The 27,514-nt window shown below is 39.2% G+C and overlaps 1 protein-coding gene across 1 annotated transcript in view; it reads left to right on the top strand.

Annotated features, from left to right (window-relative positions):
* Positions 1-27,514, top strand: part of RDX (radixin) — a 75,151-nt gene that overhangs the window by 12,811 nt on the left and 34,826 nt on the right. Inside the window, exons 3-11 of the mRNA XM_029915302.1 lie at positions 1,068-1,163; positions 1,579-1,853; positions 6,569-6,652; positions 6,857-7,003; positions 9,739-9,835; positions 10,293-10,456; positions 14,661-14,791; positions 25,366-25,526; positions 26,442-26,534. Of these exons, the coding sequence (XP_029771162.1) occupies positions 1,068-1,163; positions 1,579-1,853; positions 6,569-6,652; positions 6,857-7,003; positions 9,739-9,835; positions 10,293-10,456; positions 14,661-14,791; positions 25,366-25,526; positions 26,442-26,534 (1,248 nt within the window). The remainder of the gene's footprint in view (positions 1-1,067; positions 1,164-1,578; positions 1,854-6,568; positions 6,653-6,856; positions 7,004-9,738; positions 9,836-10,292; positions 10,457-14,660; positions 14,792-25,365; positions 25,527-26,441; positions 26,535-27,514) is intronic.

Below are 27,514 nucleotides of genomic sequence, written 5' to 3'. Positions count from 1 at the left end.
TAAAATATTAATAAACTCTCACCTTTCCCGGCTCATTTCCCTCGCTTTATCTTAATAGAGATTTAAAAAAAAATAATCTTTTTCCTTATAAGTGTTGGTATACTTTTCCTTAGAAGTGTTCGTACAGTCTTTGTTGGGCCCTAACATACCACTTTATTTACTCTGATATTTTTGAGTGCTTTCCACAGGCTACTAATTCTTTAGGACAGCATGATTAAGATGAGTAAGGCAGTAATCTCTGCCTAGTTTTAAACAGTGAAGGAGGGTAAATTGACACCCTACTAATCATACAGTTACTTTTGATAAGATAGGATAAATGTTCCAGTAGCGTATAGATAAAGTACTGTGGGAACATTAAGAGACAAGTGATTAATTTTATCTGTATAATAGGACAGCTTCATTCACAGAAGGCATATTAGTTGAGCTGGACCTTGAGGAAGAAATTATTCAGAAGGTAGCAAAGGTACAGAAGAAACATTCTAGGCAGAAGCAGCAGCATGAGCAGAGTGGCAGAAAGGTAAAATTTGGGCATGTTCCAAAAATGGTTTCTTGCTCAGTGAGGGAAGAACATAGAATATTTATATTGATGATGGTAGGTGAAGGGTGGCAGAGAAAGGAGCACAAAATCACCAGTGGGGTCATCTGGAAGTGTGGCTTTTACCTGTCCAAGGGACTCTTATCACCAAAAAGATAGTGTTTGCCTTGCCTACCCATTTGTGTAGTTGGGGAGATAAATTGAAATAGGCAAGTGGAATTATGACAGCTTTGTTTCTGCTTCCTGGACTTCTTGTTATCTCTTGGGGTCATGATGGGAGATGAGAAAGAAAAAGAGGTTTAAAAAAGTGGATCACATAAAATGGAAATGACATTACAAAATATAATACATAAAACCTGAATTTAAGGTTTCAGAAATGTTCCTTTAATTAATGTTTGAACTTTAAAAAAGATCTCTATAGCAAAGGACTATATCTATAATACCTCTGTGGTTTGGGTTCTTTTTTTCTTAAATACAGTTTCATTTCCTTATACTGTGAATATTGAACTGAATTTGAACTTTTATTTTTAAGGTGGTGAAAACAGTTGGATTGCGTGAGGTCTGGTTTTTTGGGCTGCAGTATGTGGACAGCAAAGGTTATTCTACATGGCTTAAACTAAATAAAAAGGTAAAATATGTATACAGTTCAGCTAATCAAGTTACTTTGAAGGCATCATGATCATGAATTTGCACTAGGAAAGCACAGGGTCTGACTGACTTCAGACCTCCTCTCACAATCACCGCTGAGTCATTAAAGATGTCATGTCTTAATTCAGTAAGTTACCATGAATTTTATCATCTTAGAAAAAGGAAATGTTCACTTTTCCTGTCTGAAAACTTAATATGTAATCAGTATTACTAGGTATAGCTAAGTACTTTGATTTAAACATCTAAAGAATAGGCTTTTTATAATTTCGGAATCCTTCACACTAGAGTCTTACTTAAGAGTTTAGAATTTTATATTTCACATCTTATTGCTTCTAAGAAAGAATTTGATGTGAACTTACGGTTTTTGTTGATTATGTTTGAAATTACTGTTCCAGGTGACACAGCAAGATGTTAAAAAAGAGAATCCTTTACAGTTCAAATTTAGAGCTAAATTCTTTCCTGAAGATGTTTCTGAGGAATTAATTCAGGAAATAACCCAGAGACTATTCTTCCTGCAAGTTAAGGAAGCTATCTTAAATGACGAGATATATTGTCCGCCTGAAACTGCAGTTCTTCTGGCTTCCTATGCTGTCCAGGCCAAGTATGGAGATTATAATAAAGAGACTCATAAACCAGGCTACCTGGCTAATGATAGACTCCTACCCCAGCGGTAAGTGAAATGTGTTTGAAGTTTTAATTTTTTCGTTTTAGAAAGAGTGCATGCAAGCGGGGGTGTGGAGAGGGGCAGAGGAAGACGGAGGGAATCTCAAGCAGGCTCTGTGCTGAGTGGACCACTAGATTAGGCGTCTGAAAACTGAGTTTAATGGTTTTTTTTTTTAATTTTAATTTTTTTTATTTTTGAGAGACAGAGACAGCATGAACAGGGGAGGGTCAAGAGAGGAGATATAGAATCTGAAGCAGGCTCCAGGCTCTGAGCTAGCTCTTAGCACAGAGCCTGATGTGGGGCTCGAACCCACCAACCATGACATTATGGCCAAAGCTGAAACTGGACGCTCAACTGACTGAGCCACCCAGGTGCTCCTGAAAACTGAGTTTAAAACACATTTAAGGGGTGCTTGGCTGGCTTAGTTGGAAGAGCATGTGACTCTTGATTTTGGGGTTATTAGTTCAGGCCCCATGTTGGATGTAAAGATTACTTAAATACACTCAAAAAAAAACAAAACACTATTTAAAAAAGTTAAAAACGAGGGGTGTCTGGATGGCTCAGTAGGTTAAGTGTCTGACTTTAGCTTAGGTCTCTGCTCTCAGCACAGAGCCCACTTCAGTCCTTTGTCTGCCTCTCTCTGTGCCCCACTACTTGTACTCTGTCTCTCTCAAAATAAATAAACTTTTAAAACAATAATGAAAAAAATAAAAAGTTAAAAATCTAATTCTGTAGAGGAAGTATAGCCTGGCACTTACATTCTTGAAGCATTTATGAGGCACCTGTCTGCCTGTGTGAGAGTTGTTACCAGGCAGGCGTAGTCACAATCCTCCCCCAAGCCCAGATTACCGCTACCTCCATTTATTGCTGATCTTGTGGGAATGAAGAGATGAGGTAGAAAGTTAGGTAATTACAACGTAGATAAATCTATGTAGCTACTGGTTCATGACTTTGCAGTCTATTCTCTCTGATCTGGCTGGCAGACTTAAAAAATTTTTTAAATCTATTTACAAACTTTTGAAATATAATTTTTCAGAGAATATCACATAAAAACATCTTTCAGGGGCAACTGGATGACTCAGTAGGTTGAGTGTCCCACTCTTTTGATTTTGGCTGAGGTTACGATCTCATGGTGTGAGGTGGAGTCCCACACCACGCTCTGCACTGAGCGTGGAGCCTGCTTGGGTTCGGTCTCCGTTTCTCTGTCTGCCCCTTCCCCACTCAGGCACTTTCTTGCATTGGTGGTTCAGTGGTAGAATTTTTGCCTGCCCACTCAGGCACTTTCTCTCTCTCTCCCTCTCAAAAATAAATTTTTTTTAAAAATACAACATCAAATATTACTTTAAAATATCTCCGTTCATAATTAGAGTAGCATACTAGAATGTACATGGAGATCTCTTAGAACCTGGAGAGAAGGTATTACTGCTTCTTAGTCCAAATTCCTGAATTTTAAAATTTCTATTTAAATGAAAGTTGCGTATTATTAACCTAAGATTTAATTGCTGTACCACTTCCTTGTAGTTTTTAAGCTTTTAGACGGTAGTTTCTTTTTTATAGATAGTGAGGATGAAGAAAGGAAACCACTTCATCCCCACTTGTATTACTGCACTTTGGTTGTAGGCATTAACGTTTATTTTTGGCTAGTAAGTTGTGTTCATATATGTCTTGGGAGGTATCACTAAACACAGCTTTAATATTTGATTATTAAATATTATACTTTCTATCCTTTAATACTGTTGCAATAATAGTTTTCTTAGAAGATAAAATAATACATTCTGTTCACCAAAGAATCAGGAATCTGAGACACCTCTTAATCTGTAGTTATTTAGTTTTAATTATTATTCTAATCCCAAGTTCTTGGTCTCAGATTTTTTTTCAAGCATTAAATTAAATAGCTCATTACTAGCACAGTACCATTTCATTTCAGATAAGGATTGGTTTTTATTTTTAATTGAGATTTAATTATTTTTATTCTGGTTGAAGTGTAGTTGGCACACAATGTTACATTGCTTTCAAGTGTACAACATAGTCGTGCCACAGCTCTGCACCGTGACTGAGGTGTAGTTCATACTCAGTAAAATGCGTGGGAAGTTAAGTTTTAAATCAGGACCTAAGGTAAGTATTATATATAATCAAAATTAACCTTACAATTTCTTAATTTTTTGTAGAAGAATAGGCATGCTTTGTCTCAGGTATAACATTAGATGGTTGTTCTTTTTTTCCCCCAAGATTTGTTTTAAAGTTTATTTATTTTGAGAAGAGAGAGCAGGGGAGGGGCAGGAGGAGGCAGGGAGAGAGAAAATTCCAAGCGAGCCTTGTACTGTCAGTGCAGAGCCCAATGTAGGGGCTTGAACCCACGAACTGTGAGATCATGACCTGAGCCTAAGTCAAGAGTTGGATACTCAATGAACTGTGCCACCCAGGTGCCCTGATGGTTGTTCTTTTAATGTTAGATCAGCTTGCTTTTTAGTTGAGCACAAGATGAAGTAATTAGCTTCTGTTTAGTAGTCATATGATTTTTCTATAAAATGTTAAACATGGGAATCACATTTAAGCACAATTTACTTTTTTTATTTTAAATGCATGTGTGCTGTAGCCTACTTTGTTTAAAAAGGAGGATAATAGCACATGCCATTCAAGATTTGGTCCATAATTTTGAAGGTTCAGACAGTCGGGGTCTTCAGGTTGGTAATGTTTGGAGGACTATATTAAGCTATCTGAACTTAAGAGTATTACTCATAAATACTGGGTACCTGGGTGGCTAAGTCATTAAACATCTGATTTTTGCTCATGTCATTATCTCATGTTTCTTGAGTTCAAGTTACACATTGGATGAGCTTGAGCCCCACTTTGGGTAAACATAAACCCCACTTTGAGTCAAACATGAGCCCCTCCTCAGATGAGCCCTGCTTCTCTCTCTCTCTCTACCTCTCCCTCCCCCTCTCTCCCTCCCTCCCCCTCCTTCCCTCCTCCCTACACCCCAGCCCCCTGGGATTCTCTCTCTGCCTCTGACTCACTTGCTAAATAAATAAATAAATAATTTCATTTAAAAGAAATAAAATCAAGGGCAGCTGGGTGGCTCAGTTGGTTAAGCGACCGACTTCGGCTCAGGTCATGATCTCGCAGTTCGTGAGTTCAAGCCCTGTTTCAGGGCCTGTGCTGACCGCTCAGCCTGGAGCCTGCTTTGGATTCTGTGTCTCCCTCTCCCTCTGTCCCTTCCCTGCTCATGCTTTGTCTCTCTGTCTCTCAAAAATAAATAAATGTTAAAAAAGTTTTTAATAAATAAAATAAACTTAGAATACTGGGTTTTATATTTAGAATGGAGAAAATCCCCTCATAGTGATGGACTTACTCTGTGTGTGGTATTATAGCACACGTTTTCTCACTAAGAACTTGAGTGGGGGAATTAGTAATCAGGTCATTGGGTAATCCTAAACACAGTTTGATGACTTTGATGGATGCTTTTAGTTCTTGTATAGAAAAACCTGGATAAGCAATCTGTTCTCCCACAGTACAGTGTAGCGCTCTCGTGATGTGGATGTTCACATCCACCAGATAGTATCTCTCTTTTTTGAATAGAACTAGATACACATAACTTTTTATGTGCCAGTTTTCCAATTCGGGCATCTGGTTAGTTAGGAATACTGTTTTGCCAAGATATGGGGAGAAGGAATATGTTTCTGAGGAGTGTCGCGTCCCGCCCCGGCCAGCAGGGCGGAAAATCCTTGCGGGTTCTTGATCCTGAGGGAGGGAGAGAAAGGGCAGGAGGGAGACGCAGAGAGTGGAGACAGCACACGGTATCTGATCAAGCCTCTTCCTTTTTACTCAGAAAAACTGTATCTTATAAAGGTTTTTAGGCGGGAGAACAAGGCAGCTGACCTAGGTCGGTTGCTAGGAAACAGGGTTAAGGGATTAAAGCTAGGGTAAGGAAGGAAATAAACTAAAATTTTAAGCACAGCACTGAAGGGCCGATACCCCCTGCCTGTAGGCAATTGATCTTTGTTCTTCTGGCTTCTCTTCTGACCTGGAGTGGTGCTCCCCTGCCTGTTTTTGCAACTCCCTTCAGGGAGTGACATATCCGGCTAGCAAATGGCCAAGCAGCTGAATCTTTGCTGCTTCCCACAGAGGAGGGAGATTTCTGTTTTGAATCCACTGAGTTTGAAACATAACCAGTATAACCATGGGAGTTGGTGTTCATTTCTAGGTGTGGGTCAGGATCTTGGAGAATAGTGTGAACACAGTCTGATATGGTTTTGGGAATACTCAGCAAATAGATCGCTATCCCATGGGGATGAAGATGAACTTGGCAATACATCTAAAACGAGCAACAGGCCTAAGACAGATCCTGTTGGAACTTAACTTTAAGCACAGGGAAGAGGCTTCTGTAAGGCATAATTGAGAAAAATTTGATCATGAATATGGGTTTTTATGACAGCTGCCATCATAGTTAAGGTATTGAATGAGTCTAGACTTCAAAAAAATTTTAATGTTTGTTTATTTTTGAGAGATGGAGAGAGAAGGAGCATGAGTGGGGGAGGGGCAGGGAGAGAGGGAGACACAGACTCTGAAGCAGGCTCCAGTCTCTGAGTTGTCAGCACCCATGAACCGTGAGTTGAAGTCAAATGCTTACTGAGCTACCCAGGCGCCCCGAGTCTAGACTTTTAAATGAGTGTTGATTTTGAATCGTAGAGGTATTCTCATAGATTGTTTTCCCCTTACAGTGTTTTGGAACAACACAAGCTGACCAAAGAACAGTGGGAAGAGAGAATACAGAACTGGCATGAAGAACACAGAGGGATGCTGAGGTATCTGGGTGGCTGTTTTCTTAGTGTTTCTCCTCAAAGTATTTTCATTTCATAACATGTATTAATACATCAGATTATCCCCCAAAGATCATTCAACTTGTATGAATAAGTATAAAGCACTACATTTTAATCCAAAGTATTTTTGTAATTTGTTTGGTATTACCTTTATTTAAGTATATTACAATAAACTATTTATTTTAACAGGGAAGATTCTATGATGGAATACCTGAAGATTGCACAAGATCTAGAAATGTATGGAGTCAACTATTTTGAAATAAAAAATAAAAAGGGAACTGAATTGTGGCTAGGCGTTGATGCTCTGGGTCTAAATATTTATGAGCACGATGACAAGTGAGTAAGTTAGTTGCATAGTGAACTAGTGGTTAATTAGTGATCTGTATTGCTTTAATTTTATGCTTTGTTGTAAAAGTTCTTTTTTGGCTTGATTACTCTTATTGCCTTTTTTTTCTGCGTAGATGATTAGTTATTGCCACATAGACTTTTGGATATCATATGTCCATTTTTGCACCTTCTTATAGCTTCAGAGTTCTGCTTGTCGGTGTACTTCCCAGATGGAGTGATTCACTTTTATTCTTTCCAGTAAATTAAGTTAAATTAATTAATTAATTTAATTTAATTTATTAATTTCTGTCCAGTAAATTAATTAAAATTTGTTCCCTTTATAGGTGAAGAAAAGTTTCTTAAATATTATGCTTGGCATATAGGTTGAAATTGAAATTCACATATGTAAGAAATTTAGAGCAATGAGAATGAAATTAATAGAAGTATGATTTATTGTATTTTGTAACACCTTTTTAAAGACATACGAATTGTTTTGAATGTTTTTGGACATCAGTAAAGTAGAATATCACTGTATTAAGTAAACATAGTGGATAGTATAATTTTATTTTGAAATTGACCAAGTATTAATTTTTATATTAATATAAAATACATCACTCTTAAAATACTCTCGGGAATAATAGCTACAGTTGCTCTATATTTTCTTTAATTAATTTGCTGTGCCACATAAGCTTTTAAGTCTGTGCCAGGATGTCTTCTCCTAAGACCTTTCTCTTTATTCTGGGTTGGTTTTAGAATTTTAGTTTCATTGTTACAAATGTCTAATAGGATACACATTTCTAACAATAAGGCTAAAAGAGAGCATTTTATAATTTTATTCTGATAGAATTTTTGTTTATATTACCAAGCAAGTTAAAAGGTTAAGAAGAAAATATTTTGAAAATTTTGAAAAGCAAAATGGATTTACAGACCAATTTTGTGGGCCAAATCTTTTTTTCCTTTTCTTTCTCTTAAAAATCACTGAATTAGTTTCTATTAGAGTGCCCATTATAAATGAGGTTACAGATAAAAATTGGGAATATGAAAGAGGGGGTTCGCTCAGGATAGGAGGAACTAAGATTTGAGATTGTGGACAAAGGGAATTTTGGTCTTACCTATACTGGTTCATTTCTGGTTCATTTTCTTTAAATAACTAAAATCTATTATATTTCCAAAAGATTTTGAAAAATTAAAATAGAGGACAGCTTGAAAAGCTTGTTAGGTTCTTTTAACAGTTCTGCTACTGATTGCCTTTGTGACCCTGGTCAAGTTATTAACTCCCTGAAATCCGTGTAACTGTGGGTCTCACTTCACGAGATTATTGTGAGAATTACATGAGAAAATTGCTTTAGAATTTTTCAAAACAATGAGTAAATGTAGTATAGCATTACCTTAAAAAATGTGTTCCCTGGGTGCCTCGGGGGGCTCAGTCAAACATCCGATTTCAGCTAAGGTCATGAACTCAGTGTTCATGGGTTTGAGCTCCGGGTCGTGCTCTGTGCTGACAGCTCAGAGCCTGGAGCCTGCTTCAGATTCTCTCTCTCGCTCACTCTCTGCCCTGTCTCATGCTCTGTCTCTCTCTCTCTCTCTCAAAAATAAATAATAAACATTTAAAAAAACAACTGTTATGGTACCCTTCTTTTTAAGCCCGTAACTTTGACATTTGAATGGCCATTAGAGGGCAGTAGAAAGCGCGCACATTGATAAGAGAAGTCTTCTGTACAGAAAGTTCTGTGCTGGGCTGCAGTTCCTAATCTCCTTAAGAATTAAAAGAACTCTATCAATAGGTAGAAATTCATGCTCTGTTCTCAGAATACTGACTAAAAAGATGTCTTCTGGCCAGCATGGATGTCATCATCATTTTGCACACTTGTCATTGGATAACAGTGACAAACTTGATGGGTAGTCTGAAACAGTGAAATGTATGAAAAGCAGAAACAAAATTGTTGTTCCAGTCTGTTCCCTAAATCTGTGTGTGTGGTGTGGTAAACTGGGGGTCAAGGGGGGCATAGTTTGAAAGTTGCAGTTCCAGCCCTGACACTTACCGGAACATTGGTGTATGTGAATGTCTAACTTTTTTTCTGCGGAGATAGAATTAAAATTAATCCCTTTAAAGGTACTGAAAAGTAAGGGCGCCTGGGTGGTCAGTCAGTTAAGCACCTGACTTTGGCTCAAGTCATGATCTTGCCTTTCCTGAGTTCAAGCCCCACTTGGGCTGTGTGCTGACAGCTCAGAGCCTGGAGCCTGCTCTGAGATTGTGTGTGTGTGTGTGTGTGTGTGTGTGTGTGTGTGTGTGTCTCTCTCGCTCTCTGCCCCTCCCCCACTTTAGTAACATGTCTATAAATCACATGAAACGTTATGAAGGTCTCTTTTTCTCCTCCTCCTTCGTTAACGTATTTAATAGCTTTAGTAGCTTGAATCTCAGTAGAGCTGCTACAGAGCCCCAGCCAGCTCGGCGCCGCACTCCGGCTTGCTGGGGGTTTCTAGGTCATTTTAAGAAAATAAGTGTGATGTTTTCAAGGCTCATGATGCATTTATGAAATCCTTTGGTAGTTACTTTTGTTTTATGTGACTTCGTTCATCACATTTCCCCTAAGAAGATAATGTCAGTAGTATAAGTAACGTAATGCATTTGGAAGTCTGGCATTCTTAATAAGACTGGTTATTCAGCTATTTTGGCCCCAAAATGTTAGGAATTTTGTCTTCTGTTTCCTGCTTTAAGTAAAGGAATGCTTTCATTTTTTAAGGTTAACACCTAAAATTGGTTTTCCCTGGAGCGAAATCAGAAATATTTCATTTAATGACAAAAAATTTGTTATAAAGCCAATCGACAAAAAGGCACCTGTAAGTAAAATTCTTTTGTATGTTTTCTTTATTAACTCTTTATTAATTTTGCCACTTTGCTGTGGTATCATTTGAAGAGTGGCATTGTTCATTTATTGACTTGCTCCTGACAAACATTCTCTTTCATTGTTGAACTTTCCTAGTGATAAAATAATGAATGCTATTAAAAATACAAGGTTTTAGTCTTCTTTAACATAAGAATTAGAGTTTTATTTTAACTGAGATTCAGCTATCAGGTGTGTGATGTTTGTTAACAGTCCTCATTCCTAAGAAGCAGCTAAAACACTTGCTCCCTGGGAGCTTTCACGATTCGGTGCAAATATGGCATACTCACTAGGAAGTAGGACATTTTAATGAACTGTGTAATGTTAGAATTCACACCACGTATTAAAATTTAATGCAGATGATTGTGAGAGACACTCTCCTCAGATTTTAAATTCAGCAACTTTATGTTTAGGATTTTGTTTTTTATGCACCTCGTCTGAGAATCAATAAGCGGATTTTGGCTTTATGTATGGGAAACCACGAGCTCTACATGCGAAGGCGGAAGCCTGATACTATTGAAGTGCAGCAGATGAAGGCTCAGGCGAGGGAGGAGAAGCATCAGAAGCAGCTGGAAAGGTACGGAGTTTCAGCCTGTGGTTTGTAATTGAGTAAGAGCTAAAATGTAAGAACGCTCGGTTCCTTTAACATTCTCTGAGCTTACAGTTTTGCATCGTTTTCATTGTATTAAAATGGAATGAGTGTTCTCCTTATCCTCTTCCGAAATGAGTGTGGACACTTCAGAAGTGAGAAATGTTTGACAGATAGTTCTGAGAAGGCGGCTTCCCATGACTTCACAGATAGGCTTTTTTCCTTTTTTTTTTTTTTTTTAAACATGCTTTTCCCTGACTAACACTGGTTTGGGTACCATACTAGTTTGGGATTTTTCACATTTGTTTCACTTTGAATTGTATTTCTAAATTTTTCCGGATAGGAATTGCTGAAAATTTTGCTTTAAAGCCACATCAGTGACACCATTGAACTCAAGTGAAAAGTCACTATACAGAGTAACACCAGTAACTTCCATGTTTCAGAAGTGTAGGAAATAACGTGATTTGAATATTAAGAATTAAGTAGGTCCTCTGCTAGATAAAATTTTACTACTTACCATTTTTAGTGTTTGTGTTTAATGGTGTTTTGTTTTTTTCCTAACTGTTCTGTGTAATTTAGATCACTCTCCTCAGGCCGTCTGCATCGCCAGACTTTGCATGTAGAGGCATGGCACTTCCCTGTAATTCCTGACCCTGTCGTTAAAGATGCTCGGCTAGATTGACTGTGCAATGGCATTTTTCACTGCTCTCGTGGCCGAGGATCACGTGGTGGTTCTAGTCTTACGTTTGTTGGGCTTTACTTTCTAGGTATTCATCCCCACATAGCCTTTCCATTTCTCTCACAAAGACCGTTTTTCCCCCTTCTTTCCTTCCTTCCTTCTACACATTCTCACCTTTACCCCTACCTTCTCTTTCTTTCTCACTTCCCTTATCTTCCTGGTCTAAGGTCTCCTGTCATGAGTTTTTAAAAAAAAAAAAAAAAAACCATACCTTATACACATTACTCCATAAAATGTCCTCCGTTCTGCTTCTCTGTAACGTTGATATATTATTTACATTCTTAACTATATTTGTCCATTGGTCCTTTATTTGTCTCACACAGAAGAGTGCTGGTGGCTTCTGGGCTATGTACTAGGATTACTAAGTACCATTTGGTGATGGTGCTGTATTTGAGTTCCTCTAAAGCCCAGATGAAAGTGGAAGACGTTATGTTTCTTTTCTCGCACAGTAGCCATGCCATGGTTTTTGTCTCAGATAAATTTTACTGCCTGCCATAGGCAAACATTTGCTGACTGCCTCGTACCCTGAAGGAATTTAGTCACTGTTCAACTCGTTTGAATGCTTGGAGGAGGTTTTACCTGAGTCTAGCACGCAGGGGTCTGCAGGTCTTTCAGAAATGGCCAGGCTTCATCCGGCCCCTGCGTTCCAGGTCAGAAAGAGGGAAGTGACGGCTGCCCGTGCGGAAACAGTTGTGGTCGAGCCGCCGGCGGAGAAGCGAGCGGTGCCTGGTGGGTGCGCGGCGCGTGCGGCCTGTGCTGCGGGGGTCGCAGGCCGGCGCTGGAGCCGGGGAGGGGCAGCAGGGCAGCCCCTGGCCCTTGGGTGCCGCCGTCTCCGTGGCCATATTCTCTCACCCCACCTCCCATAACGATTTCTGGCAGCAAAAATGCTGGGCTTTACTGTGGGTTGTGGGGCTCTGTAGTAGGTGCTCTAAGTTCTCTACATCCACGTTGAAAGATAATTCACTCTGTAATTCCTGAACAGTTTCTTACATGGCTAAAATCGTCACCAAATTTAAAAATGGAGGCAGTGTAAGGGTGCCTGGGTAGCTCATTCGGCTGAGCGTCTGACTCTTGATTTTGGCTCAGATCATGATCTCGCGGTCTGTGGGATCGGGCCCCACATCGGGCTCTGCACGGCCGGCCTGGAGCCAGCTTGAGTATCTCTGTCTCCCTCTCTCTCTGCCCCTCCCCTCTAGCTCTCTCTCCAAATAAGTAAATAAGCAAACATTTTTTTTTAAATGGAGACAATTAGAGTCAGATACCCACATATGAGCTGTAGCTTAGCTGAGCCATATTCCGTGTCATGGCTAGCTGCCCGTGTCACTGTGACCCAGCTTCAGGGATGCAGAGCTGTGTGTGAGAAACGGTGACAGCGGTGGACAGGCATTAGCCAAATACTGGGTGCTTAATAAGTAGTGTGATACTTCTTAATATTATTAATGCTTAATTTGGATTGAAGCTGAATATAAATTAGCTTTTAACCTTTACTTAAGGAAAATGTAATTGGGTTCATCTGATATTCTTTAAAAGTAACGTATTCTGAAATGTTTTATTTTCTCCATGGTAGTACAGAGATTTGAGAGTTTATTAATGTTATTTACGCCCTTTCTTTTTAAATATTTTTTTTTATTTTTGGGGGAGAGAGAGAAGCAGTGTGAGCAGGGGAGGGTCAGAGAGAGAGGGAAACACAGAGTCCGAAGACAGGCTTTAGGCTCTGAGCTAGCTGTCAGCACAGAGCCTGACAGAGGTCTCGAACCCATGAACTGCGAGATCATGACCTGAGCTGAAGCCAGACGCTCAACCAACTGAGCCACCCAGGCGCCCTTGTTTATGCTCTTAAACTAGAACAACTTTGTCAAATTAGTGTTTCCAAACCTAAACGCTGAATAAGAACTTATATTTGTGGCTTCACTTAATCACAAGAGGCTTCATGGGAAATTGGAACTTGACTAAGGCTTGACACTTAGAAATAGGCATAGAGTTAGAGGGTGGCACCCTTGAACTTCAGGTGTTGACCTGGTGTCACCATTAGCTATCTGTCTAACTTCTTGCTGACTTGTTATAACTTTACCTCTTTGCCCTAAAGCTAGAGCCTCTTTCTGTGGTAGGGATAAATAAATATCTAGGAGCTGCAGGAATTTTTAAGTTTAGGTTTATAGAGTAAGGGAAAAAAAGCTTTGATGATAAAACTTTGCTGATGACTTTATCAGAGACTGGAAATTGAGATGTTGTGCCTGCAATTCAGAATTGACACCAGATGGCAGTGATGGGTTTTTTGAGAAGTTTAGATGTACTCATATAAGAATCAGAGATGAAATCATAATTTTTTTCTTTAATTTTAGAGAGTAAGTGCTAGTGGGGAAGGGGGCAGATGGAGAGGGAGGGAGGGAGAGGGAGAGAATCCTAAGCAGGGTCCACGCTGAGCCTGAATACAGAGCTGTATCCCATAAACCTGGGATCATGACCTGAACTGAAATCAAGTCAGACACCAACTGAGCCACCCAGTCACTCAAATAATTGATTTTTTTAAACTAAAACAAGAAAAGTATTCCCATTAAAGTAATTGAAATATTGTATATGATTAAATTTATGAAAGAGTGTATTTCTGGCTCTCAACATAGAGTCTGAGCCCTGGGAGGTTCTTGGTAGATATTTGATGAGTGAATTTGGCGGTACTTAGAAGAAACCTTCTTCTTAGGTCCCTGGCAGATGCAGCTGAGCTGGGAGGGGTGGTCTTTCCCATGAGCTCTCAGTGTGACCTGGGGAAAGCAGCCTTCAGCACCTACTCTGATTCTGTTGGAGTTGTTAGAGGAGATGAAGCTGGCCGTTTGCATCAAAGCATAAAGTGGTACTACCTTAGGAATTAAAAATGTGTTCATTCATGTTAATGATTGAAACTTTTTGTGTTCCCAGGTTTTTTTTCTTACACTGTTTAAAGTAAAATAACTTCGTATACTCCCTTTGAAGCCTTTCTTATTTTTCTCAGTGAAAGTGTGTCATTAACTCCAACTCCGTTTGTGCTGACCTGACCTGTAATTTATCGTCAGAATTCACCAAGTATGCAAGTGATAATTCTCCTAATGACCCCCTGATTCAAGTCCACAGCAAAAACATGCTTTGTACACAGGGATGTGTTGGACAGTTTGACTTGCCTAGCATTTCTGTAAATTTGGTTTTTGAAAATCTTTCCACAATGGCTAAACTGGTAATACCTTTTTAAGCACTCCTAGATTACATTTTCTGTGACCTCACGAAATGCCTCATAATGCCGTGTATGTGCACGTCACAGGGCAGTCCTGCAATTTCACCTTGATGGTTTTTTGAGCCCAGCTGAATATAATGAAGACTCTTAAAATATTTATGGTTTCTTCTTAGTTGACTCACAGTACTTGGGTTTCACGTAAATATTTCTATGTATTAATTTGTAACAAAGCAATTCTAATTCCTCCTAAGGGCACAATTAGAGAATGAGAAGAAGAAAAGGGAGTTAGCAGAAAAGGAGAAGGAGAGGATAGAACGTGAAAAGGAGGAGCTAATGGAGCGTCTCCGGCAAATCGAAGAGCAGACGCTGAAAGCCCAGAAAGGTAGGAGCTTCTGTTTGACCTGGGATCCGCCATCAGCCCTCTTTTGTCAGATGGAATATTTCCTCCCTCTGCTGAGTCTCATTTGTCTTGTAGAATAATTCCACTTAGTTGTCAGATTAATACATACTGGAATTGCATCCTAGACATGTTTAACTAAGGCACATAGAATGCTCCTGTGTTCTTTCTCTTTTATTCACTTAAACACGGAGCTGTTTTCGTGTGCACCCTTATATGTTGTGAATGAGTGTAGATATTAATTTTTTCCCCTTACTGTTTAGCATTCTGTAAAACAAACACTTGCTAGCATTTAAACTGAAGCCATTTTATTTGCTGCTTTGTGGATATTTCAGCATTTTAAGGCAGCTAAGTAACTTATGGCGTTTTAAGCTATTCTGACTATAATAAACTCCTTTGGAAATCCATCTCTAAATTTCATTTTAGTATATTGAATATACAACACATAGAAGTGTTTTTTTGGTAACACATTGGGAAGAATTCCTTTCTTTGCAGGAAAATTGAATTTAGAGAGTGGTTTAAATTACAAAAGTGTTTGTTTTTGGTAACACATTGGGAAGAATTCCTTACTTTGAAGGAAAATTGAATTTAGAGAGTGGTTTAAATTACAAAACTCTAGGATAGGCTACTTTCAAACAAATAGTAGGAAGAACAGAATAAGAATGGTATGGAGCAAAATAAGATGTTTTTCTTCATAAGCAGTAGGATTTGGTGAGGGTTATAAACATGAAATATATACTATTAACTGGAATTAATATTTGGTTTTCTGATAACCGGTAGAATGAGCTTTTAGTTCTATTTTTCTAAACAGAATAATAATCTTATTGAAGGTTACTCTCATTCCTTACAACCGGCTCCCGTGGTGGAGCGAAGCTCTGGAGAAGAATTTGCAAATGGGGAACTGCAGGATGAAGTCCCAGAGACTGCTGTAAACCCACAAACTGATCATTCTAATTCCAAAAACCCTGACTCATTAGAAACCTCACTTCTAAGCACTAGAAAACCCCTTAGTGCAAAGATCAGAGGTATTAAATACACTTGTTTGCAGGCCACAATGCAAGGGTGGAACCTGTGTTCTCAATTCCAACTGTCTATACCATTGTTTATACCACTCCAGATCCCCAGATCCCTTTCTTGTTGATTAGGTGGACAGTTATGAAGTGCCTACTTTGTGCTGCCTTCTAGGAATACAGAGAGCTTGCGTGCATGGGGCCGTGTGTGTGTGGTTGGCAGAAATAAGATGCACTCTTAAATAATACAAGTCAAGTGAGGCCCTGTGTGCTGGTGCCGTGGAAGACCAGACAGAAGCGCTGCTTGTAGCGGAAGAACGCTGTCAAATGGAATGTGTGCTTTTCAAAAAACAGTTGAAAGAAATTTATGGTACTGGTGTGATTTTTTAAAAAAGATTGAATGATAGCAGTTTTTAATTTACATATATCTTTTTCTGAGAGAATAGCAATTAAATCTTTCAATTTCATTTATTTAGGATGTATAATAAAATATTAATGATTTACACACAGAAAAGTACTCAAGTCAAGAAGCACTAAAGAATCTAAGGAAGATAGAACCTAAGAAAGGAAGTAGAGTATCCTTGTCAACAGTGTCTGATCAGTCATCTTACGGCAAAGGACAGCTAATTGTTTCTTCGTTTTGTTTTTTTCCTAATAATAAAGCTTTCCCAGGCTGCCCTAAAATCTTCATGATTGTCTTGTAATTTATGCTAAACTCTTACTTAAATGCAGTAACTCTGGCCTTACCTAAGTAATAGTATTTAGTAGATAAACGTAAACTTTTTTGTTTGAGAAGAAACTTTTTCTATATTTCATTGTCATTTAAAAATTTTTTATTTAAAAATTTGTATTAGTCATTATTTGAAATGAGTCATAAATCATTGTACAGAACCATTCTACCATGTCTGCAAATTCATCACTGTTAAATTATGTATCTTTTTTTTTAAGTTCATTTTTTTTGAGAGAGACAGAGACAGTGTGAGTGGGGGAGGGGCAGAGAGAGACTCCCAAGCAGGCTCCGTGCTGTTAGCACAGAGTCCGACATGGGGCTTGAACTCCTAAAACCATGAGATCATGACCTGAGCTGAAACCAAGAGGGAGATGCTTAACTAAGCCACCCTGGCACCCCTCTATATCACTTTTTAAACCATCTCTGAAGATATATTGGTGACTATATTTGAGATATACTAGAGCCAGATTTGCATTTAGTTACTGTTCCAGCAAATATCAAAGTGAAATCCCACTTTGAAAAGACAAACCGCAAGAAAAAAGTAGAGTGGTTTCATTCATTCTGAATACGTAGTAAGCACTTAGTGTGCACTAGGCCCTGTTAGAGGTATTGGGGATAGAGTACTGAACAGAGACGATCCCCGCTCTCTTGGAGCTTTTATTTTATTGAGGAAAGACAGTAATAAAATTAACAGATAATGAAGATCATTTTAAGCTTTTAATGTTCGAGAGGAAGTAAACATGATAGTGCGATAAAAGTAGTTGTTGGGAGTTGGGGGGTGGACCGTCTTACGTATATGTTGCTTACAAACAGGAGTCAAGCTTTAATTCTGTCATTAACTTAGAATATGACCTTTAGAAAATCATTTTAACCTCTGATTTTCCTTAGGTTTTTAATTCCTAGAATGGAAGTAAATAACACCTAATTTAGTTTATGAGACTGTTTTGGAAGATATTTTTTAATTTTAATTGTAGCATGCACATAGTAGTAATGTGCTTGTCTCTTAGATACAAGTCTTAATGAATTTTTACTAAGTGAATTTATTCCTGTGGCTACCCAGAACAAGCTATACAACATTACCTCCACTCAGGGAACCTCCTTTCTGTCCCTTCCCATTTTTTAACCCCAAATGTAACTGATGTATATCTTCATAAGAGTTTAGTCTTACTATTTTGAGAGAGAGCTCACTCGTGGGTATGCAGCCCAACAGGAGAGGGAGGGGCAAAGGGAGAGGGAGAATCTTAAGTAGGTCCCAGGCCCAGCATGGCGCCCGATGCAGGCTCAATCTCACGACTGTGAGATGGTGACCTGAGCCGAAATGAGGAGTTGGACTCTTGACCAACTGAGCCACTCAGGCACCCCTAGTCTTTGACATTTTCAACAGCTTTGTTGAGATATGATGTACAATACCACAAAATAAATGATTTACAGTTTATAGTTGAGTGGTTTTTAGTGTATTTAGAGCTGTGCAGCTGACCTGACAATTCCAAAACAGTTATATCACCCCAAAAAGAAACCTCATGCCCATTAGCAGCTCGTCAGATTTCCTTCCCCAGCCCTCCCTCCCCCAGGACTAGGCAGCTCCTGATCTCCTCTCTGGCTCCGTAGACTTGCGTGTTCTGGTCATTTCGTATGGATGGAAGAGTGCGGAGTGTGGTCTTTGGTAGCTGTCTTTCATGGAGCATCGTGTTTTTGAGGTTCGTCATGTTGTAGCTTGTATCAGGCACTCATTCTTTTTTACAGCTGAATAATAATCATTCTGTGCATAGCCTACATTTTACTTATTAGTGAACATTTGGGTTGTTTCCACTATTTGGCTGTTGTGAGTATGTTGCTTTGAACATCTCTTTGCTGGTTATAGTGTATTTGCGTTGTTTTCATTTCTTTTGACTGTAAACCTGGGAGTAGATTAATGGGTCATATTTCAGTTCACTTTGAACTTTTTGGTGAACTGCCGAACTGGTGTCTAAAACGCCTGTACCTGTTGCACCCCCACTCGCGGCGTGTGATTCGTATGACCCCCATTCTCGCCAGCATCTGCTGATCTCAGTCTTTTGGAGTCTGGTCATCCTCGTGCGTGTGAAGTGTTCCTGTGGGTTTTGGCATTTTCCAAATGGCTAATGATGTTGAGCATCTTTCCCATTTTTCAATGGCATTGTCTTTTTGTTGTTGAGGTGTTTTTTGTGTATCTCAGTACAGATATCTTACGACCTACCAGATACAGGGTTTGCAATTTTTTTCTCCTGTTCTGTGGGTTATCTTCACTTTGATGATGGTGTTCTTTGAAGCCTAGTGATTTTAAATTTGGATGGAGTACAGCTTATTTACTTTTCCTTTTTTGCTTGTGCTTTTGGTGTTATGCCTAAGAATAGTCTTGCCTATTTTTGAACTACATATAAATTCATGTGGTTGGCCTCTTTTTGGTCAAATCTTATGCTTATAGATGTAGTTTATTCTTTTACATGGCTGTGTCACATTCTATGCATGTATATGACACAGTTTATCCATTCTACCGGAGGTAAGGGACATTTGAGACTTTTCCAGTTTGAGGCTGTTATGAAATAAGGCTGCTACGAACATTCTTACACATGGCACTTCCGTATTAATGTGAGGGAGGTATAGACGCCTGATCACGCCCCAGTTTATCATCGGTCCTGCCGCCATTTCCCACAGTGATTGTGCAGTGTTCATTCCTACCAGCAGTGAGTGGAAGTTCGTTTGCTCTGTATCTTCATTACTTCAGTGACTTGTTGTTATCAGTGTTTCTTTTTGTGTTCTTTGTTTAGTCATGATGGTGAGCACAGTGAGTACGAAGTGTTTTCCTGATGACTGATCATTTGATTTTGAGCATTTTTGCAGATGTTTATAGCTATTTATAAAGTGTTTTTCGTGCCTTTTGCCTATTTAAATTGTTTCTTACTGATCTATAGTTCTCTTTATATATTTTTAAAGAAAAATCTCTCCATGGTTAACCATTTTTTCTCTCTTAATACTGTCTTTTATTGAAGAGAGGGTCTTCATTTTAAGTTCCATTTATTACTCTTTTCCTCATAGTTGTGAATGTATTATTTTTTACTGCCTTCCAGATACTGCTTTAACCTTTCACATTTAGGTTCACAGTCCATACATATGTAACCAGTTTTTGTAGGAGTCGAGGTTTATTTTTCCCTAAAAGTATTTCCACTTGACCCAGACCCATTTGTTACAAAGACCGTCCTTTCCCTGTTGAACTCCAGCTGTCCCCTTTGGCACAAATCCAGAAGACTGTTATGTGTTTGGGTCTGCTTCTGGATCGTTCTGTTCCACTTACCTATTTCTCTATTGCCAATGCCACAGTGTTCAGTTACCATTTATATCTAGAAAAACTTGAAAACTGACATGTTTCAGAAATAAGTAATAGGTGTATAACCAAGTACGTGCCCCAGTACAGTAGGAAGCACGTTTCAAAGACAAGGGCAGCTCTTGGGCTTCCAGATTACTTAGATTTTACCTGATCTTTTATGACATTGTTAATGTTCGTTGTTGATGACATTAATTGTTATACATTGCATACTTTCATATATCATCCTGAAGTTGAGGAAAGGAAAATAGTTATTTGGAAACAGGTTACCATAGGGAACCATTTAGTTTATAAGAGGACAAACTCCAGATCCAGCCGTCTGTTCTCTGCCAGGACTGGACGGCTCCGTGTGAGTCGGCAGTGCAGGCCTTTTCTCCTGTGGTGGGGGGGGGGGGAGGCTCCGCCTCCGCTTTTCCTTTTCTCCCATTTTCTATAGCTTCCTCTTCTAGGTATTCATAACCCTCTTTTGCATAGAGAGCTTCTGGAAGGGAAGTTCTGGAAATGCAGTGTCCAAGGGAGAAAGACGATGAGCTATTGGGAAGTCTTTGCTGCAGACTATGTGGGTTGGGGGTGTGATTAACAGTGGCTCCCTGACTCTGATTTCTCTTCCAAGTTGGCATCTATTTCTAGCTGTTCTGTTGGGACCCCGACGCCTGCAAGCCTAGGCTTTTCAGATTTTCTTTCCTTAATCATTACTCTCAGCCCCAGAGGGGGCTTCACATGCTCCTCTGTAGCTGGTGCTTCAGCAGTAACAAGTATTTTATCTTGAGGGGATGGCACCGAGTGTGTGATTCTGGTTTTGCTGAAGTAAAATTAGTGTATCTGCGTCTCTGTGAGGGCCTATGGATTGTGGGCCTAAATGTTGAAGGCAGAATGAAGCTTCTAGAAGATAGCAAAGGATAATATGGTCATAATCATAAAGAAGATTGATAACAAGCTTGCCTCATTCTAGAAGGGCCCTGGCCTTGGGCCTTGGGTCTCTGCGGAGGACCAAGAAGGTCCCCGACGCCCTGCCTCTGTGGCGTTGCCAGCGCGCCTCCGGCATGCCTTGCAGCTGCTTCAGCCCCCTCCCGCCCCCGCCAGGAAGCGGTCAGCATCTTTGTTCGCAGACTCCAGGGTCTGGAGAATCTTTGGGCCTATACAGTATCTGTTTGGGGGGGGGGGACGGGTAGAGGTGTTGGAGGGGGTCCTTTGGTCCCAGCTTCTTCATGTGCTTAGTAATTTCGGTGGAATGCCCAGCCTTGAGTAAGAAACGTTAGGAAGGCTTTGGATGATGTTATTTTCCTTTAGAGAGGATTTGATTTTCTTTTGACAGGCGTAGCATGTGAGGTCACCTTGGTGGCCTGGAACTGGATTTCAGGCCCTGTTAAGGCCGTTTTGACCTCACCGCTAGTTTGTAGCCCTTTGGGGGTATTTTCTGAAAGACTGCTTATTTTCTAGGGCTCTTCTATCTTAGAGGGCCCTGACCGCCAGCCTTTGATTCCTGGCTGTAGGAGAGTATCGATTTTTTTGCTCTAATCTTTAGGCTATTATAGCTCTTTTTTGCTTCTTTTCCTTATTTTTTTTTTTACCCCGTATGTATGTGTACCTTTTTAGGAGTTGGCAAACATCTTGAGAGGGAGATAACATGATTTTTTTTAAGTTTATTTACTTATTTTTGAGAGACAGAGTGTGCAGGTGGGGGAGGGGTAAAGAGAGGTGATGCAGAGAGCCCAAGCAGGACACCCACTGCCAGCACAGAGTCAGACGTGGGGCTTGAACCTGCAAACTGTGAGATCCTGACCTGAGCTGAAGTCAAGAGCAAGACACTTAACCAGCTGAGCCATTCGGGCGCCCCCGCGGCATGCAGATTTTAGAGCTCACTCTTCTATTCAGACTCTTGGCTTCTCAAGCCTTAGATATCTTGGTGGCCCCAAAGTCTCAGTCTGTGTCCTCTGAGCCTGCTGCAGGACTGCGGGCCGCAGGCTGCTGCATTCTGCTCCACCTTTGTTCCACTCTATGACGATTAAATGCCTTTTTTAAAAATATAAAATAAGCAAATAAACACTCAAAACTATATTCTTGTTTCCTTTTCTTTCTTACATAAAATGTAGTATACTGCACATATCTTCGTGTAACTTTCTGTTTTCAATTAATACAGCTTTTTAAAACTTTTTGAGTATTTATTTTGAGAGAGACAGAGTGTGAGTAGGGGAGGGGCAGAGAGAGAGGGAGACACAGAATCCCAAGCAGGCTCCACGCTCTGAGCTGTTAGCACAGATCCTGACGTGGGTCTCGAACTCATGAGTCATGAGATCATGACCTGAGCCAAAGTCAGACACTTAACCCATTGAGCCACCCAGGTGCCCCTCAGTTAATATACTCTTAAATGTTATTTGTATGCAAAGAGATTTTTTTAAATGGTGGTGTAATAAGCCATTGATTAGATGAAGTACACGTTTTAAAGTTGCTGTTTTAGTGAATAATTTGTAACCTCATTCTTAATTCTATGATTTCTAAGAATTAATGACTACTTTTTGTTGTTGTTGTTATTGTTGTTTTTTAACAACAGTGTTCTTTTACTAGGGGAAAAATGTGATGCTTAAGAAACTATTCCTTTAGACTGGAAAAAAGAAAAATATAATCCTTTGGGGATATTCATATATTTTTTACTAATTCGTTCTGTTATGTAGTTTCCATACTTTACCCTCAGGGTAGCATAAGAGATCATTTGGCTTGCAAAATCTTAGACCTGTCAGGATCAGGTATTCAGGCCTGACTGAGAAAGAGGCTTTTGCAAATTTTATTAATTTGAACTTAACTCCCTTTATCCACTCCCAAACACCATACCCGTCAACACGAATACAGTACTTTTGATGAGAGCAGCAGCATATTCTTGTAGCCTTTAATCCTGAAAAGGCTTATTTTTTAAATTAATTCATTAATTTTTTATTTTTGAGAGAGACAGAGACCATGTAAGTAGGGAAGGGGCAGAGAGAGAGAGAGGGAAAGAGAATATCCCAAGCAGGCTCCATGCCTGTGCTCTGGCACAGAGCCTGATGCAGGGTTTAAACTCATGAAACTGAGATTATGTATGACCTGAGCCGAAACTGAGAGTCGGACATTTAACCAACTGAGCCCCCCAGTCGCCCCTGATCTTCTGAAAGAAGCCGTATTCCTTGATACCCTCTTCCCACATGCCAGACCTCAAAAATTGTAGGTTTTAGATTTTTATGAACCAGAGAGGCAAAATATTGATCCTGTTTATCACCTTTCTGAGCTAATCCTTCTCTACAGATACACTAATGGGATCCACTGTTTAGGAGGCACATCTGTTTCATAGAAATAGAAATATTCTAATTTGTGGGTTTGGAAACTTTGCTGCAAAGGGCCGGATAGTACTACTTCAGGCTTTGCAGGTCACACAGTCTCTTTTGCAACCATCAGCCCTGCTGTTGCAGAATGAAAGCGGTCACATACTGTATGTAAACATGTGTGGGTGTTGTAGAGCCTTTCTGGTACAGGTTCCAGTAAAACTTTATTTATAAAAATTAGAAATTGGGTTAGTGGGGCATAGTTTTCCAGTCTCTTCATTTAACTGCAGGGGAAGAAGGCATTTCAAAACCTTCCTTTCTAGGGGTGCCTGGGTGGCTCAGTCAGTTAAGTATCTGACTCTTGATTTCGGCTCAGGTCACGATCCCGGAGTCATGGGATAGAGAGCCTCTCATTGGGCTCCGAGATGATCATCAAACCTGCTTTAGATTTTCTCTCCCCTCTGCCCCCTGCCTTCTTCCCTGTTCCTGCTCTCATCCTTTCTAAAATTAAAAAATTAATTAATTAATTTTAAGAGACCCCTTCTTTTCTAGAAGAAACTATATTTGAGGCTTTCTCCTTATTTTTAACATTTAAAATAATACATACTTTTGTATAATTCTTAATAGATCACAAAACAACCATGGCCTTGTCTACCATTCTTCAAAATGTTTATTGCAAAAAACTGATAGAAAATAATGAATATTGGGGAATATTTATTTTAAAATTTAACTTTTTTAGGGGCACCTGGGTGGCTCAGTCGGTTGAGCGTCCGGCTTCGGCTCGGGTCATGATCTCACGGTTCATGGGTTCGAGCCCCACATCGGGCTCTGTGCTGACAGCTAGCTCAGAGCCTGGAGCCTGCTTCACATTCTGTGTCTCCCTCTCTCTCCGACCCTCCCCTGCTCACACTGTCTCTCTCTTTTATGATCCAATCTTAATTTTCTTTCTTCTTTCATAGTACAGAAGGAATTTTTCTTTAGTTATTTGTTTGCTTGTTTAGATGAAAAAGCTATGAGTTTTGTGGGCTTTATTTTATATATCAAGTCAACTAGATGGAAAGAATGATCTTAAGAAAAGTTTGAGATAGATTAGTTTGATGTCCTGGTTTTAAAAGGCAGATTCTAAAACAAATAATCCTAGAATTTAGTTGTGGTGACACCCAGTGTTGTACACATTTTATCTTTATAATAGCTGCATATAATGTTTACATTATTTTGTTGAGAATTTAAACTTTGACCAGAGTTGTTTTTCTTCTTAACTCTCTCAAAACTTCCCAAGTCTTAACTGCATTTACCTAAATTAATTCTAACCAAGACCAAAAAAGTTAACAGTGGTAAGAAGTGTGTACATAACAGTTAGCTTTCAAACTTATGACCTAGATTTCTAGTTTTTCTTCCTTTCTAGAATATACAGAAAGGGAGACTCATTCTTGGTAGGACATTGTGCTCTCTTACTAGGTGGCATTCTGTTGTCTTCTGTCACAGAATGTCCTTGTTATTAAACAGGAGTTATCAGAATAATATTTGGAATTAGTACTTTTAAACTTATTAAAACATTTTTGGATTTGTGCTTGTAGTATTTTTCTTTCTCATACAGTACATCACATAAAAGAATTAAAGATTAAAATTTATGTCATTTATCTTCAAATATTATTTTGTCTTCATGCCCCAAAAATGGATATGCACCAATTACTCAAAATGTTTAGTAATTGATATAATTCACATCAACATTCCTAATTTGAATCAGGAATTAATGTTTTCAGTCTTAAGGTCTTGGGTTCACTTACACTTGGTTTAGCTTAGCAGAAAGTTATGTTAAGTTTGAAAGTGTATTATTTTATAGAGTTTTGAAACATATGGCAAAGTATTGAGGTCAAAACTTTGGAGACTCTCATTTTTTGAAAATAAAGATGTTCTAGCTTCATGATATAAATTGAATTACAAAAAAAATTTCATTTCTTTCATTTCTTCTTCTTAATTTAAAAAATTAAGCTTTTAAATTGTGCAGTACTTAAAAATTATTGGGCTGTTGCCAAATTAAAATCAGTATGTATGTTCATTTCCAGATGTGCTGATTTTCAGAAACTGTACAGATTAGCTTCTTTGCTATCATTGCAGCTTCTTTTGATAATGTGAATGATTGGAATTAACCACTGTTTGTTGGGGGGTGTACATACATTTGACAGAACTAGAAGAACAGACTCGAAAAGCTCTAGAACTGGACCAGGAACGAAAACGAGCAAAGGAAGAAGCAGAAAGGCTTGAGAAGGAGCGCCGAGCTGCTGAAGAGGCCAAGTCCGCGATAGCGAAGCAAGCTGCTGACCAGATGAAGAACCAGGAGCAGCTGGTCAGGAACCTTATTAGCTCTTTCTCAGAGACGAGAGGCAGTTCAGACAAAAGCATGGAGCAAGTGAAACTAAGTATATTGGATCTTCTGCAAAGCGCACCAAAGATATAAATCTTATATAATAGCAAAGCTTGGCAAATGTGCAGTCTTGTTTCGCAAAATTTAAACATTTTATTTCTGCCTTTATTAAAAAAAAAAAAACCTAAAAAGAAGACCATAAAAGATAAATGGTGCCTGTTGCTAACAAAAGATTTCTGACTGACTGAAACTTTGCCTAAACCGCTGTTGGGTTTTACTTGCGATGAATCGACCATGTGTTCTAATTACTTCTTATCACTGTGGGCCCTACTCCATCAGAGTCTTTGTGTTCGTTCAGTGGACTTGCACATACTGAGTAGGCAAGTGGGCATGACATTTAAAAGACCCTAGAATTAAATACGGGTTCAGACATTCACGTGCTATGTGTCCTTGGGTCTTTGTGAGCCTCAGATCCTGCCTTTCGAACACAGGAGTAACGTCACCAGATAGGATTGTTGGGGAATCTGATGAGAGTATTCGACAACATGCTCTTTAAACTCTAAAGCGTTATTTAATTTTTTTATTTGTAGGCATTCACAAATACTCTATTGATCAAAGTTTTAAAATAGCTCCAAAGTTGCAGATTCTAAGTTCCTGCTGCTACTGAAGCAGGAATACCTACTTGCCTGTAATAAAATCATTTTTACTTTTTCTCTTTACTAGTTCATTATAGTATAAATAAAATATTTATGATCTTAAATATTACCTTTTTTAAAATTAAAGACTATCGAAGAGAAACATGTAGAATAGCCCAAGCATGTACATTAAATCTTTGTTGACATAATAGAAAGTTTTGAAAACACATATTTTTAGTATTGTTAATTATATTTATTTTAGGCAGCAGAACTTGCTGAATTCACTGCCAAGATTGCACTTCTAGAAGAAGCCAAGAAGAAAAAGGAAGAGGAAGCTACTGAGTGGCAACACAAGGTGATCGTTTGTTTCTTCACTCAGTATCATTTATTGAATATCTATTTTGTACCCAGCAGTATGCTAGTGTATAGAGATGAATATAAGACACTGTCACAATTTAGAGGGAGAAAGATACCTCTCTTACACATTGTATGAATGCTTGTATTGTAGTAATTACTAATCTGTCGATGCAAGCTCAGTGTTGGGGAGTACGGAAGAGGTGATTACTTTCTGTGGGAATGAGGCAGGTTTGGAGAAAACCCTTAGAAGTTCAAGCTGGATCTTGAAAATAAACTCAATTCTGGGAGTGGTTAGAGACTGCAGACAGAATGTACTGAATGAGTACAGGAAGCTTGTGAGTACACGGTGGCTTCGAAGAGCAGAAGCCACCAGGAAGCAAGCAGGGCTTTAGAGTATTGGTTCAGAAGTCGTGAGACATGTACTTGGGGCGCCAGAGGGATTAAGTTATGAAGGGCTTTTATTTTAAGTCGGTGGCAAGATGGTAGGGAGTATCTGTAGACATTTGACTTTGAAGATCTCAAAACAGGATTATAACATCAGGTGTGGTTTTATAAAAATAACGTAGCAATGGATGTGGAAGATGGCTTAGTCCGAGAGGTAGGATCACCTGAGAATAAAGAGGAGCAGGGATTGCTGAGAGACTCAGAAGGGCCTGGCAACCAAGTGAAGGATATAAGTCGAATGCGAAGGATGCAGTGACGATGATACACATACTACGATCCCCAGTGTGAGCTCCTACGTAGATGCAGCCCCTGTTATTGAAATAGTGCACAAGTGAAAAAGCAGAGCTTCATCCCAACTTGAACTAAAGGTTAACTCTTAAATCCAGCCAGAATAGCTTTTTTGCCCACAGGTGTATAGTCCTGTGGCTCTTCTACAGTCATATGTGTGAATACGGTTTCCTTTCACTCTTGAGTTTTCTTTATAGCAGTTTCGATTTCAGAGAGAAATTTTGATATATTGAAAATTGTATGTGT

Source organism: Suricata suricatta, chromosome 11, assembly GCF_006229205.1.
Source record: "Suricata suricatta isolate VVHF042 chromosome 11, meerkat_22Aug2017_6uvM2_HiC, whole genome shotgun sequence".
NCBI classification, from domain to species: Eukaryota; Metazoa; Chordata; class Mammalia; order Carnivora; family Herpestidae; genus Suricata; species Suricata suricatta.
Note: the sequence above shows the minus strand (reverse complement) of the source record. Positions and strands in the feature narration are given on the sequence as shown.